The sequence below is a fragment of the Chrysochloris asiatica genome, unplaced genomic scaffold (genome assembly GCF_000296735.1).
Source record: "Chrysochloris asiatica unplaced genomic scaffold, ChrAsi1.0 scaffold00002, whole genome shotgun sequence".
Lineage (NCBI taxonomy): Eukaryota > Metazoa > Chordata > Mammalia > Afrosoricida > Chrysochloridae > Chrysochloris > Chrysochloris asiatica.
In genome coordinates this window covers 16,452,410-16,466,721 of record NW_006408520.1, presented here as the reverse complement: position 1 = coordinate 16,466,721, position 14,312 = coordinate 16,452,410, and the positions used below count along the sequence as shown (strand labels likewise).

The following is a 14,312-nucleotide window of genomic DNA, read 5'->3' as shown; positions in this document are numbered from 1 at the left end:
GAACTGACTCGACGGCACTTAACAACAACAACAACAAGGGGTAATCTTGATAGACTCTTGATAGCGTTTTCTCAAACAATATAACAAGACAATTATAGGGGTTATTATGAAGAAGTTTTAAGAAAATAGAAAACTGCATTGGTGAGAAAAAAGACCAGCAAAGTTGAAACAAAGCACCTTTTTCCATCACAACAATGCACTTGCTTATTCTTTAAGGGTACCAAGGTCTGTCCTATAAGAATTTCACTGGGAAATCTTACCCCATCTACCCTACAAACACAATCTTGCTCCTTGAGACTTATCTTTGCTCCCAAAACTCAAAGAACCTTTCAAAGGAACATGATATGAGTCCCTCAAGAATGCCAAAATAGAAAATTGTTCTTAAACTTTTATTGTGAATTGAGTGAAGGTTTATAGACAAGATCATCAATTTTACATCCAACAAATCATACACTTTGTTTCATCTCAGTGACTGTAATTCCCTCTATGTAACAACAATTATCCCGCATCCTCTTTGTAGTTCCTATTTCCATTCCACCAACCTTCCCATTCCCTCTCAACTTTGTCCTTAGGTCCATGTTGCCCTTTTGATTTTGAATGATTGGCCAATTCCATGGTGATCATACTTTACTAGTGTTGTTGGCGCTCCTATCTACTACCCCTTTCAGAGCAGTTGGTACTGGTAGCTGGGCACTGTTGAGTTCTCCTGGCTTCAGAGTTCTTCTGATCTCAAAGTTGTGAAGACCAATGTTCATACGTTCCTTTAGTCCACTGGACTGAGTCCAAGCCTCTGCAATTCTCATCACTCTTCTTTCTTCCTCACATGGAGAGACCAATAGTTGCATCTTAGTTGGCTGTTCATAAACTTTAAAGATCTTGGATGCTACTTACCAATGTGAAACATTGTCTTTGTGAACTAGGTTATGCCAATTGACCATAGTGTCCTTGAGACTATGGTTCTCAATCCCCAGAGAATGCCAAAATTTGATGTCATGCAAATCAAAGAGCACAGAATTCTTCAGGGAAGGGCTAGAGGATGGAAACACCACCTTCAGAAGTGTAAATACCTACTGGAGGATATGTAGAGAAATAATAGCTTCACATTTTGATATTTTTGTTTAATAAAGGTTTCCATTAATTATGTAGCAGTATTTTTAACTTACCCTTTTGTATGTGTGTGTAGTCTAAGTGTTCTATGTTGTTGTTGTTAAGTGCTACAAAGTCAGTTCAACTCATAGTGACTCTAGAGGGAAAAACTTAGGGACCCTAAGACATGGCATAAATACACTATTAAACATTCCTGAAAATACACAAACAGAGATGACAAACTAGATGACTGGGATCTCCTAAAAATAAGACAATAATGTGCATCTTGGCTGAAAGCAGAGAATATCAGAAAAATGTTTACCTATGCTTTATTGACTACACAAAGGCTTTCGATTGTGTGGATCATGACAAGCTATGGACAACATTGCGAAGTATGAGTATTCCAGAACACTTAATTGTACTTCTGAGTAATCTGTACCTGGACCAAGAAGCAGTTGTTCGAACAGAGCATGGGAACACTGAATGTTTTAAAATTGGGAAAGGTGTGCGATAAGGTTGCGTTCTTTCACCATACTTATCCAACCTGTATGCTGAGCAAATAATACGAGAAGCTGGGTTCTATGAAGAAAAGCGTGGCATCAGGATTGGAGGAAGACTCGTTAACAACCTGCGATATGCAGATGATACAACCTTGATCACTGAAAGTGAAGAGGACTTGAAACATTTACTGAAGAAGATAAAGGAACACAGCCTTCGGTATGGATTGCATCTCAATGTCAAGAAAACAAAAATCCTCACCAATGGACCAATAAACAACATTCTTATCAACGGAGAAAAGACTGAAGTTGTCAAGGACTTCATTCTTCTTGGATCAACTATCAACATTTGCGGAAGCAGCAGTCAAGAGATCAGACGATGTATTGCATTAGGCAAATCTGCTGCACAGGAACTTTTTAAAGTGTTGAAGAGCAAAGATATCACCTTGAGGATTAACCTCATATGGATGCGAAAGCTGGACAGTGAATAAGGAAGATCATAGAAGAATTGATGCCTTTGAATTGTGGTGTTGGAGGAGAATACTAAAAGTGTCATGGACTGCCAAAAGAACCAATAGATCTGTTTTGGAAGAAGTACAGCCAGAGGCCAAGATGGCTAAACTTCGTCTCTCATACTTTGGACATATTGTCCGGAGGGAACAGTCGCTGGAGAAGGATGTCATGCTGGGTAAGATGGAGGGTCAGAGAAAAAGAGGAAGACCCCCAATGAGATGGATCGGCCAGGTGGCATCATTGATGGCATCGAGTGTGGTGGCGGTAGTGAGGTTGGCCCAGGATCAGAAATTGTTTCGTTCTGCTGTACATGGGGTCTCTAAGAGTCGGTTCCGACTCAATGGCACCTGACAACAACAACAACAATGTGCATCTAAAGATTTCACCAAAAGAATAATAGTAAACCCACAGAATGGGAAAAATTTTTGCAATGATCTATTAGACAAGCAACTAATCTTTAAAATTTAAAGAAAACTTTAACATCCCAACAAGAAAAAGACAAATCATTTAAAAAAATTTTAAAAAGGCATTCAAGCAGCCAACAAACATATGAAGAAATTGCTCACAATCATTAGTCATTAGAGAGATGTAAATCAAAACCACAGTATCATCTCACCCCAGCATTAATAGGAAAGTTCAAAAATACCGAGGACAACAAATGCTGGTGAGGGTGTGGAAAGACTGGAAACCTCCTACACTGCTGGAGGAACTGTAAAATGATGCAACCGCTAAGGAAAATGGTGCTTCCTTAAAAAGTTGGAAATAGAAATACCATTTGACCCAGCAATCCCTCTACTTGATACATATCCTAGAGAAATGAGTGATGACACAATACATATATGCACACCTATGTTCACTACAGCACTGCTTACAACAGCAAAATAATGAAAGCACCCAAAAGCTCATCATTGGAAGAGTGGATAAGTTTTAATACATACACTCAATGGAATATTGTTGTTAAGTGCCATCGAGTCGATTCTGACCCATAGCGACCGTGCATAGGGTTTCCTAGGCTGTACATCTTTATGGGAGCAGAAAGCCTCACATTTCTCCTGTGGAACAGCTGGTAGTTTCAAACTACTGACATTGAGATTAGCAGCCCGATTCATAACCAACTATGCTACCAGCTATGCAACATTAAATAACAATGTATCTGTGAAACACCTTATGACAAGAACCATCCTATAGATTAAGGTGACTGAAGCAAGTCAGTCACACGAAGACAAATATGTATAATACCACTACAGCAAAAAGGTAAAAAAAAAAAAAAGTGGTTTCACACTAAAATACATTCTTTGATGGTCACAAGGAATGGACAGGGAGGGGAAGGTGGGTCACTGGTGGGAGGGCAGACACATGTGAACTTGGGTGGAAAGGAAAATTATAAGGAAAAATGGGGAGAAAAATGCACACAAGAGGCAGAAAGGCCATGCAGAAAGAGCACAGGTTTTGAGGCATGCACATTCAGGTAGGTTCTGCAAAACATCAGCAAGACCTTGGCTAAGTTATTTCTGTCTCTGATCCTCAATAGTCTCACTATTGTCTGTCTCATTGCTACTGAAAAGACTAATCACTGGCACACTAAATTATAAAAACAATAACTAAAGGTTCATTGCCTTCAAGTCAGTTCCATCTACAGCACCTGCATATCTTTATAGGAACAGAAAGTCTTATCTTCCTCTTGTGGAGTGACTGATGGGTTTCAACTGTGGACTTTGCAGTTAGCAGTCTAGTACTTATCCTACAGTCCCACACCAGGACTCCAAAGCACACTGAATAGTCTCTACTGTTTTCTCTGTTCACACTTTATATCTCAAATAGACTTTTCCTGACATAGTTCACTGTGAAGAGTGCTTCCTAAACCAGAAATGGGAATCATGTTGGCTCATGATTCACAAAGAAAAAAATTGTCATGTATTCTGCAATGATAGACTCACCCATAGCAGGCAGATCATATACTGACCTAATCTGACATGAATTTTCCAGGAATATATCTGAACAATGTGCTAGTTATGGATCCTATTTCCAAGTGACCAAAACTCAGCTCAAGAAAGCTTTCAAAAGGGGTGAGTGTGGTGCTAGAGGTGGTAGTGGTGGGGCTTTCTCATTTCTAAGGAAGAGAAGAACCACCAAGCCAGGACCAAACAGATACAGCTGGGTCTATGAAACCACTGACATCAGGGACTCACCATCTGGTTTCTCATCTGTCTCTTCCTGTGTATTAACTCTATTCTTCTCTCTATCTAGAGAATGTATTTGTCCACAGGATGAAACATACTAGCAGCTTGCAAGTTTTACATTTTATAGAGTCTGCCACTGAAAACAGAACCGACTCGACGGCACTTAACAACAACATCCGCTCCTGAACTACTAGTAGTCAGGATGTTTTCTACCGTAGCCTTAGAAGTTCCCAGAGACGGGGGTGAAGGGCACAACTTACATAAGGAATAGCTACTTTCCTTGCTAATAATGAAATTGTTCCAAGTTTTTTAACCATAAATTCAGACTACAATATTAAAATGAAACGAGCAACTGGGAGTGGAGAAGTACATATAAAAGCATGTGATTTGGAGATTAAAAACTCCAGTCATAGACAAATCAAATTATTGATAAATGCAAAACACTGACAAAGAACTTTACATTAACAAATAAATTACTGATAGATGCAATACATTGACAAGACCCAGGAAACACACAAGTAGGACACTTCATGTATGTAACTATAAATAACAACTTTCATAACTGGAATTAACTAAAAAAACAGTTTCCTCTAAAAGGATAAAAGAAAACAATTAAGCAACCATCTTTTACAAGGAGCTTCAAAAAGTTCGTGGAAAAATGGAGTTAAAAGCTAACAGAATGTTTTCCACGAACTTTTTGAAGTCCCCTCTTATTCGCAGATTTATTTTTAAGAAAGTCTTATACTTTGTAGTAAGGAAAATCTATTTCATCAATAATAAGCATTGGAATGCCTGGTTTTCACTCAACTGCCATGATGTTATTTCAGAGCTAACTGAACATAAAGCACAAGTTGTAACTTTCTAGAAGTAGCAATGATCACTTACCATGGTACTGGGGTATCTTTCAGTTCGATCTTGTTCAAAGGATCTTACTTTATGGGCACTCATTTCATCAGTATCAGCAAAGATATAATGCCTTGGAGAGTAAGCATTTGACAAGTTCCCAAGCAGTCTCAGGATTTCTGTGGTATGCCCACCTGAAAAAATATTGGAAGGTCTAAGATTAAGAAACCTAATATTGAACCTGTCTAGGAAGGGCTGATGAAAAGAAATGCAGATGGGTCTCTTGTGATGCAGGGGTGAATAACTGTTATCAGGATTGATTGTTAGGACTGGAAATGTAAAGGTGGATATTTTATAGCAAGGAGGGGAGTGATTAACCTTTCAGTCTAGGAGCGAAGGCCCCTGGGACCATCACTGGAGAAAAGCGGAGATCGGGACCCCACCCAGAGAAGCAGTGAGGCCTGAGATGGAGACAGAGAGGATGACATGGAGAGATGGAGTGGCTGAGGACTTGAGATCCAGGGAGGGAAGGGGGCTGTGTGCTGAGGACCGCAGGGGGAGGGGGGGGCCTGCGGGATATACCCTTTGGTTGGGTGATGATGCATGGACGGATGGTAACTATGGCAATGAAACGATGTATGATAGAATGAATGTAAAACTAATGTTCCCCCATGTAAATTATCACACAATAAAAAATTAAAAATTAAAAAAAAAAAAAAAAAACCTACAGAGGACATATATATAAATGTATATGACCATCTCATATCAAAGTTATGTTTTCTGGGAACACACATAACACATACACACTAAAATTGTGCATTTCTGAAGACAGAAGGAACATTTGAAAATATTAGTTTATGCCCTTGTATCAATAGTACTTACATATAGGGGGTGGAGAGGATAATAAATGTTACAAAAAATAAAATCAGCATTAGCAGTAGGTGCTGAGGAAGGAACAAAGCTATCTTTCTCAAATTAGCTCCTGTTAACAAGTCTGGTGGGGGATGTAACACACACATATATGTGCATGTATGTTCACACATGAATATAAATATGGATGTGAGATAGCACAAAAAAGAAAATGAAATGTTCAATTAGTCCAATGGACTAATGGGCCATGCAAACGTAAGCCTCCTCGACCCGAAGACGAGAGGAGTCAGATGGTGCCTGGGTACCTTTACCAACTGCTCTGAAAGGGAACCGCTGCATAGTGGTTACGAATCGGGCTGTGAACCGCAAGGTCAGCAGTTTGAAACTACCAGCTGTTCCGCGGGAGAAATGAGGCGTTCTGCTCCCATAAAGATTTACAGCCTTGGAAACCCTGTACAGGGTCGCTATGAGTCAGAACCGACTCCACGGCACTTAACAACAACAACAAGATAGAGTAGGAGAAAATGTGGAACAAAACTCAAAATCATTTTTAAAAAGACCATGCTTACTGGGCTTACTGGTTGGAGACTGGTGGAACCTTTAAGACTACGGTCCTTCGTCACTTTTCTGGTCTGAACTCACCCCCAAGGCTCAATTTTCAGCTGAACAGTAGAAAGGTCTATAAGGCACCATAGGATAAGCACTCAACCTCAGTATCAGTTTGTACAGCAAGGTCATCAATTCAAACTCATCAGCCGCTATTCAGAAGCCCCATACAGGGCTGTTATGAGTTGGGTCCTACTCAATGACACTTAACAACAACAACAACAACAATAAGGGGGAATAAAAATGTTGGGGGGGTGATAGTTAAGGTTTGTGTCAACTTGACTGGGCCAGGATTCTCAGAGGTTTGACAGTTGAGATACAGTATTCCCTCATGATGAGATCTAATATAATGTAATCCACTCTAAGATGAGGTCTGCTATAAGAAGTCAATCCATTGAAAGGACTTTACCTCAGGAGTGTGGATTGCTTCCAACATATTGGACACTCAGGCAAAGCTCGTTTGCTCTCTGCTGGGTTTGAATCTTGATTCTGGTTCATCTTCTCATTCTATTACCTGCTGATCCTGGGAGTCATCAACAGCCTGCCTTCTTTCCTGCCAGAAATGCCTGCCTGCCATCCGACCTGGCAATCTTGGTTCATCAGCCCTGCAGCTACATGAGTCAGAATCCTCCAGGCTGACACAAACCCATGGACTTGGGGGACTCTTCCACCTCTACAACTGTATGAGCCATTTCCTAGATATAAATCTCTCTATATAGTGCGGCAGGTTAATGGGTTGGACTGCAAGGTCAGTTGAACTTCAAGGCCAGTGGTTCAAGCTCACCAGCGGCTCCTTGGAAACTGCATATAGGGTTGCTATGAGTCGGAACTGACTCAGCAGCACTTAGCTACAACAATGTAAGTTTCACTGGTTTTGTTTCTTTAGAGAACCCAGACTAAGACAAGAGGTATGCATACTGTCAGATAACCATTTGAGATCAAAAAGGAAGCATTAACCCAAGGACAAAGTTCAGGATGGTTAGAAAGAAAGAAGAATGGAAGTGGGAAATGAAGTGAGGAAGTAAGATGGAGATGTTGCACTGCAGGAACTGCAAACAATGACATGAAAGAAAATGTGTGCAAAAGAAAAATTTAAATGTGGGAGTAATCAAATGATGATAAAAAAAACTAATGGCAGAAGAGTAGAGGAGATCCTAGGTAAAGTAAAGGCTGAGGGATGACTTGAGAGGTGAAGATAATGGCAGACAGGGCTAGAGATACCATGGGTGGAGGTGGTGGTTATGTGCCGTGGAGTCGGTTCTGACTCATAACAACCCTGTACAGGGTTTCCGAGTCTGTAAATCTTTACGGGAGCAGAGCCTCATCGTTCTCCTGCAGAACAGCTGGTAATTTTGAACTGCTAACCCTGAGGTTAGCAGGCCGATACACAACCACTACGCTACCAGAGCTCCTTACAGTCAACCTTGTGGTTGATAGTCCAGTGCTGATCCTATAGCACTACACCAGAAGTCCAAGTGGTAAACAAAACTCTTTTAAGAAGATTCAGCCCTGCTGGCCAGTGTTCATTTCTCCCTTGCACAGAATCCCTCAGTGACTGATTTCCCATTTTGATTTTCCTATTTTCCTGGTCATCCACACCCTTCTTCCTGGTATTCCTATCATCTCTTGAATTCATGTTTCCGATCTTGCCATCCCATCCCCTAAAATCCCCCATCTCCACCAGCAGGGCTGAATCTTCTTAAAGAGTTTTGTTTACCACTTGGACTGCTGGTGTGGTGCTGTAGGATCAGCACTGGACTGTCAATCACAAGGTTGACAGTTCAAATCCACCAGTTGCTCCTTGGAAACTCTATACAGGATGGCTATGAGTTGGAAGCAACTCAATAGCACTTAACAACAATTACATCCTCTGTTGCTAGCAGAGCTCTTGGCACAATGCAGGTCTGCAATAAAGATTAGCTTTACCAAAGAGTTCTATGTTCAATTTTTGAAATCATGCAATCTCTAAAATTATACATGTGAAAAGTGCTGAAATGGCAAATGTTCTGTTACATTATGTTTACTACAATTTTTTTTTTTAATAAAAGCATAAATTTAAAAATCAACTGTACTTATAGAGGTTTTCTTGCTGGAGAAAAGCCAAAGAACAGAGTAATGGTAAATTAAGATTAACTTGTTGTTGTTAAGTGCCTCGAATTAATTATGACCCAGGGCAGCCCTGTAGAGAGTTTCTGAGGAGCGTCTGGTGAGCTTGAATGGCCAACCTTGCTGTTCAAACAACTTTGCAGCCCAGCACATAAACTCACAGTACCACAAAACTCACTTAAATGAAAGCAAAGCATTCTAAATTTACCAAGGAGCCCCATCAGACCATGCCATATTCAATTTCATTTCACAATCTCTCTGCCCTGGCCAGGTTACTGTCCTTACTAATCTCTGACTTCATCTTATTTGTTAACTTCCCAGTGTCTCCAGGCATGCTGTTTTCCCTATATCTATAAAGCACCACCCCCATCTCCCTTATTGTTGTTTACAATAAAAGCTGTCAACTGAGATAGTGAACATATAGACAGATAATCAAACAAATTACATGGTAGTCAAATTTCAAAATTTCTGTTTTATAATAAGGAACCCTGGTTGCACTGTAGGATAACCAGTGTACTGCTAATCACAGGGTAGTTCAAACTCATCAGTCTCCACAGGAGTAAGATAAGGCTTTCTGTTCTCATGAAGATTTATAGCCTTGCAAACACCAAACAGGGTCGCTTTGACATTGACATGATGGCAGTGGATTTGGGTGGGTTTCTATTATAGTAGAAAAGGAAGAGGTTCTCTCTGGATTCTAGAGAGGAATTTGATTTAGAACAAAAAGTGGGGTACAGTTAGTAATAAGTTTCAGGAATGAGAGCCATACTTTAGATAAATTGCTACCCACCTTCTTGCCTAGGGCAAGTAATTTACACATCTGATTTATATTCATTTTAGAATCTTTATTTACAGCCTTGAAGAAGTACAGTGGTTTGCAAAGTAGGTACTTGTTTTCACAGCTGGAATAATTAAGGATAAAACCTAACAGTCACAAAAACTTCATTGTGCCAGCAACTGGTCTCTATTAACCTGTAGCAACAGAGGAAGAAAAGAGCGTCAGGAATAGCAGGAGGAAATAAGAGTATGTGACTGACTGTCTCCATAAACAACTGCCCCCTCTGCCAGGAGACCAGAACAAGATGATGACTGACCACCATTGCTGAACATTTTCATCAAGTCATCTACAGAAGAATCTTCATCAAGAAGGGGATAATGTAAAACAGAATTTCAAATTTTAATGCAACTTTCTGGAACCATGGAAGCTAGAAGAGCCCAGAAACTATTGCCCTAGATCATCTTTACGCCTTAAGCCAAAAGCATCTTCTGAAGTCTTCTTAAAATCAAACAATTGTTTAACTTAATTAGTAAAGACTTTCTACCTTGAGCATTGTGCTCTTCTAAGATCTTAGCTACATGGGATCAAAATGACAAAAGCAACTTGAAAGATAAGACAGAAAACATAGAGGGCAGTGAGTTTATGGTAATGGAAGAGACACATCTCAGAAAAGGAGGGTGAGAATGGTTGCTTAACTTGAAAATTGTAATCAATGTCACTGAATTTCACAGTAGAAATTGTTGAATTGGTGTATGCATTGCTGTGTATACTCATATATTTTTAAAATCTTGATTATACCTGGTTTAACTGTCCTTTAAAAAACATGAAGCCCTCATTAAATACATTCATTGAAAATTTAACCTTGTAGCTAAACAGAAGTTATTAAAATGAAGGACTTTGTCTTTTACTTTACACTTGTAGTAAGGTATCTTCTTTGGGAATGAAATCCTCTCAACTTTACCTTAGAGCATATTTACTAGAATCCATTTGCTTTTCACCTCCTTTTCTAACCCTCTGCTGCAAGCTGCCAAAATCCTTCACATGATTTCATCACCATAGCCACCTGGTCGGCTTCACCTCTCCTCCCTTTCAGTCTATTCTCAACATACCATTAAGTGTGATCCTGTTATGAAAAATGATCAAGTTATTTACCTCTGCTCAAAACCTTCTAGTGGCTTCCCATCTCACTTGGAATAAAAGGATCCTTGTAATCTTACCATCCACTCTTAGCTCTCTGGTTTAATCTCCTTCTTGCTAACTTGCTGAGGCTTCTTCGTCCTCCTTGCTGTTCTTCCAACAAAGCAGACGCATTCCCATCTTACTAGCTCTGCATTCTTGCCTTATCTGTCACCCCTCTAGAACAGACAACTCTGTTACAAATGCAACCTCTCTCCCTAGTTTTTTTTTTTTTTTCTTCATATTGCTTATCGTTGTTATTGTTAAGTGCCATCGAGTCAGTTCCGATTCATAGCGACCCTGCATAGGGTTTCCAAGGACCAGCTGATGAGCTTGAACCACTGACACTGTGGTTCAAACGACCTTGCAGTCCAGCACATTAACCCACAGCGCCATACCATATAGTCTATTTTTCGTCCCCACCCCCATGACAACCCCTGCCATACCAGAAATTAAGCACTATGAGTATGAAATTTTTGTTCGTTACTCAGATGCCTAGAAAAAAGCAGGCACTCCTAATATTGAATGAATTTATAAATAAGAGTTCAGTATTATATACAAACTTTGCCTAATGAGATCATGTGTTTCATAGAAAGTAGTCATTTTGACAGATGTTCTCTGAATATAAACAAAACAACCAAAACCCAGCTATTGAGCCAACTCTGACTCACAGAGACCCTGTATAGGGTTTCCGAGCCTGTAAATCTTAAGGGCGCAGAAAGCCTCATCTTTCTCCCTCGGTGTTAACAGCTGGTGGGTTTGATTTCCCCACCTTGCAGTTCACAGTCCAGTGCGTATCCAACAGAGAGGTCTCTTAATAATACTACATGGTATCCAAAGATTAAACACTGCTTGGTCATCAAGGCAAACACTGAAAATGTCTTCATCCTCCTCCAAAATTTTGAGCATGAACTATTAAAACGGTTTATCTGACCACAAGTCTTTCTTTGACTTACATGATTGAGGCCCTTGATCCCTTCCTACCCAGAATGACTAAGAACACCACATGCCAAATGAGTTCTCAATATTAATTTTGGTTCAACAACAACAACAAAAACCATTACTGTCAAAGTCAATTCTGGCTCAGTGACCCTAGTGGGCAGAAGAGAAGCGAGCAACCCCGTAGTGTTTCCAAAGCTATGATCTTTACAGAAACAGACTTCACATTTTTCTCCCTCAGAGAGGTTGCTGGGTTTGAACTGCCAATCTTTCAGTTAGCAGCCAAGCAGTTAACCAGGGCCCCAGCAGGGCACCTTAATTTTGCTTCCCAGACCACCAAATTTAATACTACAGGTGAATGGCTCTAATATCCATCCCTTTACCAAGCCAGAAACCTGGACATCATCTTTGAGTGCGTCCCTCCTTCGTCCTACTTTCAACCCATGAGTCCTATGGGTTTTATCTCCTAAATCTCGCCATCCCCACTGCTGTTATCCTATTCAGGCCATCATCATCTGTCACCTGAATTATTTAAAAGGCTCCTATGTGTCTTCCTACCTCAGTCTTGTACCCATCAGAACGTTCTCCTGACGATGCAGGCTAAATGACCTTTATAAATGCTTAGACTCTATGGGATCAGTCACCACTTAAAAATACTTGCTACCAGGCTTACCACGTGTCAGCACTTACTAAATTCTTACTATGTGCCACACACTTGGTTAAACATTGCCATACCTCTCCCAATTGCATTTTGCCAGCATAAAACAAAATTCCAAGAAGTTAACTAATTAGCTGAATAAGTGGCAGAGAAATGATCTGACTCCAGGGGCGTGTCAACCCAGAGGCCTGACCCCTAGGTGTGGAGCAGCAGAGTGGCAGCAATAGCTAAGAGAAGCGGAACTTAAAAGGCCTGTCGGGATCTGAGCTCAAATTACCTCCCACAATGCTCTCTACCCAATGATGTTCTCTCACTTCTACTGTTTCCTTCTTTTCACAGTCTTGCAGCCCTGAAAGCCCAGCTCCCATGTGTCTAGCTAATTCTCTGTTATCTTTTGGTTCTCAGCTGTCATCACTTTTTTCCTGGAAGCTTTCTGTCTCAAGTTCAAATAAAATATGGTGTCCTTCCTGAAGATGACCATAGAGTCTGTAGTTCTCAAATTTTCTTAGTGTTGTTGGTTGGTTGCTAAACGCTGCCGAGTTGGTTCTGACTCATCGCGATCCTTTATGGGGTTTCTGAGGAGTGGCTAGTGGGTTTGATCTGCCAACCTTGTGATTAGCAGTCCAGTGCTTATCCTACAAAGTCACACCAGTGTTGTTGTTACTAAGTGCCATCGAGTCGGTTCCGACCCATAGCAACCCACAGGGTTTCCAAGGAGCAACTGGTGAGCTTGAACCACTGACCCTGTGACCCAAACAACTTTGCAAGATTGCACATTAACCAACAGTGCCACCAGGGTGGCAGGTACTTATTTGTTTTTCTATTGTTACTTTTTCCACAAGGAGCCCTGCTGATGCAGCGGTTAAGCACTCAGCTGCTAAATAAAGGGGTGGTGGTTCAACCTACCCAGCAGCTCCCTAAGGGAACGACTTGACAAGCTGCTGCTGTAAAAGCTGTTGCTTTGTTGTTAAGTGCCATCAAATCGGTTCTGACTCATAGCGACTCTGTTAATAGAGTTTCTGAGGAGCAACTGGTTGAATCGGAACTGTCAACCTTGCAGTGTAACCCGACTCTGTAGTCCAGTTCTTATCCTACAGCACCACACTAGGACTCCCTATAAAGATTGTTGTTGTTAGATGTCACTGAGTCGGTACTGACTCAAAAAGACCCTATGTATAACAGAACGAAAAACTATCCTGTCCTGGACCAACCTCACAATTGTTGCCACACTTGAGCCTACTGATGCTGCCACTTTGCCAGTCCATCTTGCTGGGGGTCTTCTCTTTTTCTCTGTCCTTCCACCTTACCAAACATGATATCCTTCTCCAGTGACCTGGTCCCTCTTTACAGTATGTCCAAAGTATGAGAGACAAAGTTTGGCCATCCTGGCCTCCAAGGACCACTCTGGCTGCACTTCTTCCAACACAGATCTGTTGATTCTTGGCAGCCCATGACACTTTCAGTATTCTCCTCTGACACCGTAACTCAAATACATCAATTCTAAAATCCAGGGGGAGGTGGGAAAATGGGGACAGGACCCAGTGGGGCAGTTCTACTCTGTAACATGGGGTTGCTATGAGTCAGAATTGACTCAAGGTAACACAACATTTTGTATACACTTTGTTTTATTCACTGTTGTCTCCCTACACCTTCCACACTACCTAATATACAGCACTCCATGGCAAATACTAATAGACTGTTTTGAATTTATAATGTCTGGCCTCTCCTGGGGCTCAAAAAATGTGGTGAGTCATATAAGGAATCATACTTGTATATAAGTTTAGAACATTTGGTCATACAATAAATATTATTCTATAGGTAGGACTCAGATTATGAACCACAGGCATCAAAACATTATTGTTATTACTGTATTGTATATTATGTTAAAGGTAGTGGTTACAAGTCAGGCTGCTAACCTCAAGACCTCAAGGCCAGTAGATGGAAACCACCAGCCGTTCCGTGGGAAAAAGATGAGGCTTTCTGCTCCCGTAAAGATTTACAGCCTCAGAAACCCTATACAGGGTTGCTGTGCATCGGAACTGACTTGACAGCACACTACC

At 40.8% G+C, this 14,312-nt stretch overlaps 1 protein-coding gene across 1 annotated transcript in view; it reads right to left on the bottom strand.

The window, feature by feature from the left end:
* The window catches only part of ALG14 (ALG14, UDP-N-acetylglucosaminyltransferase subunit), a 155,527-nt gene that overhangs the window by 140,015 nt on the left and 1,200 nt on the right, over window positions 1-14,312 (bottom strand). Inside the window, exon 2 of the mRNA XM_006830939.1 lies at window positions 5,162-5,313. Coding sequence (XP_006831002.1) covers window positions 5,162-5,313 — 152 coding nt within the window. The remainder of the gene's footprint in view (window positions 1-5,161; window positions 5,314-14,312) is intronic.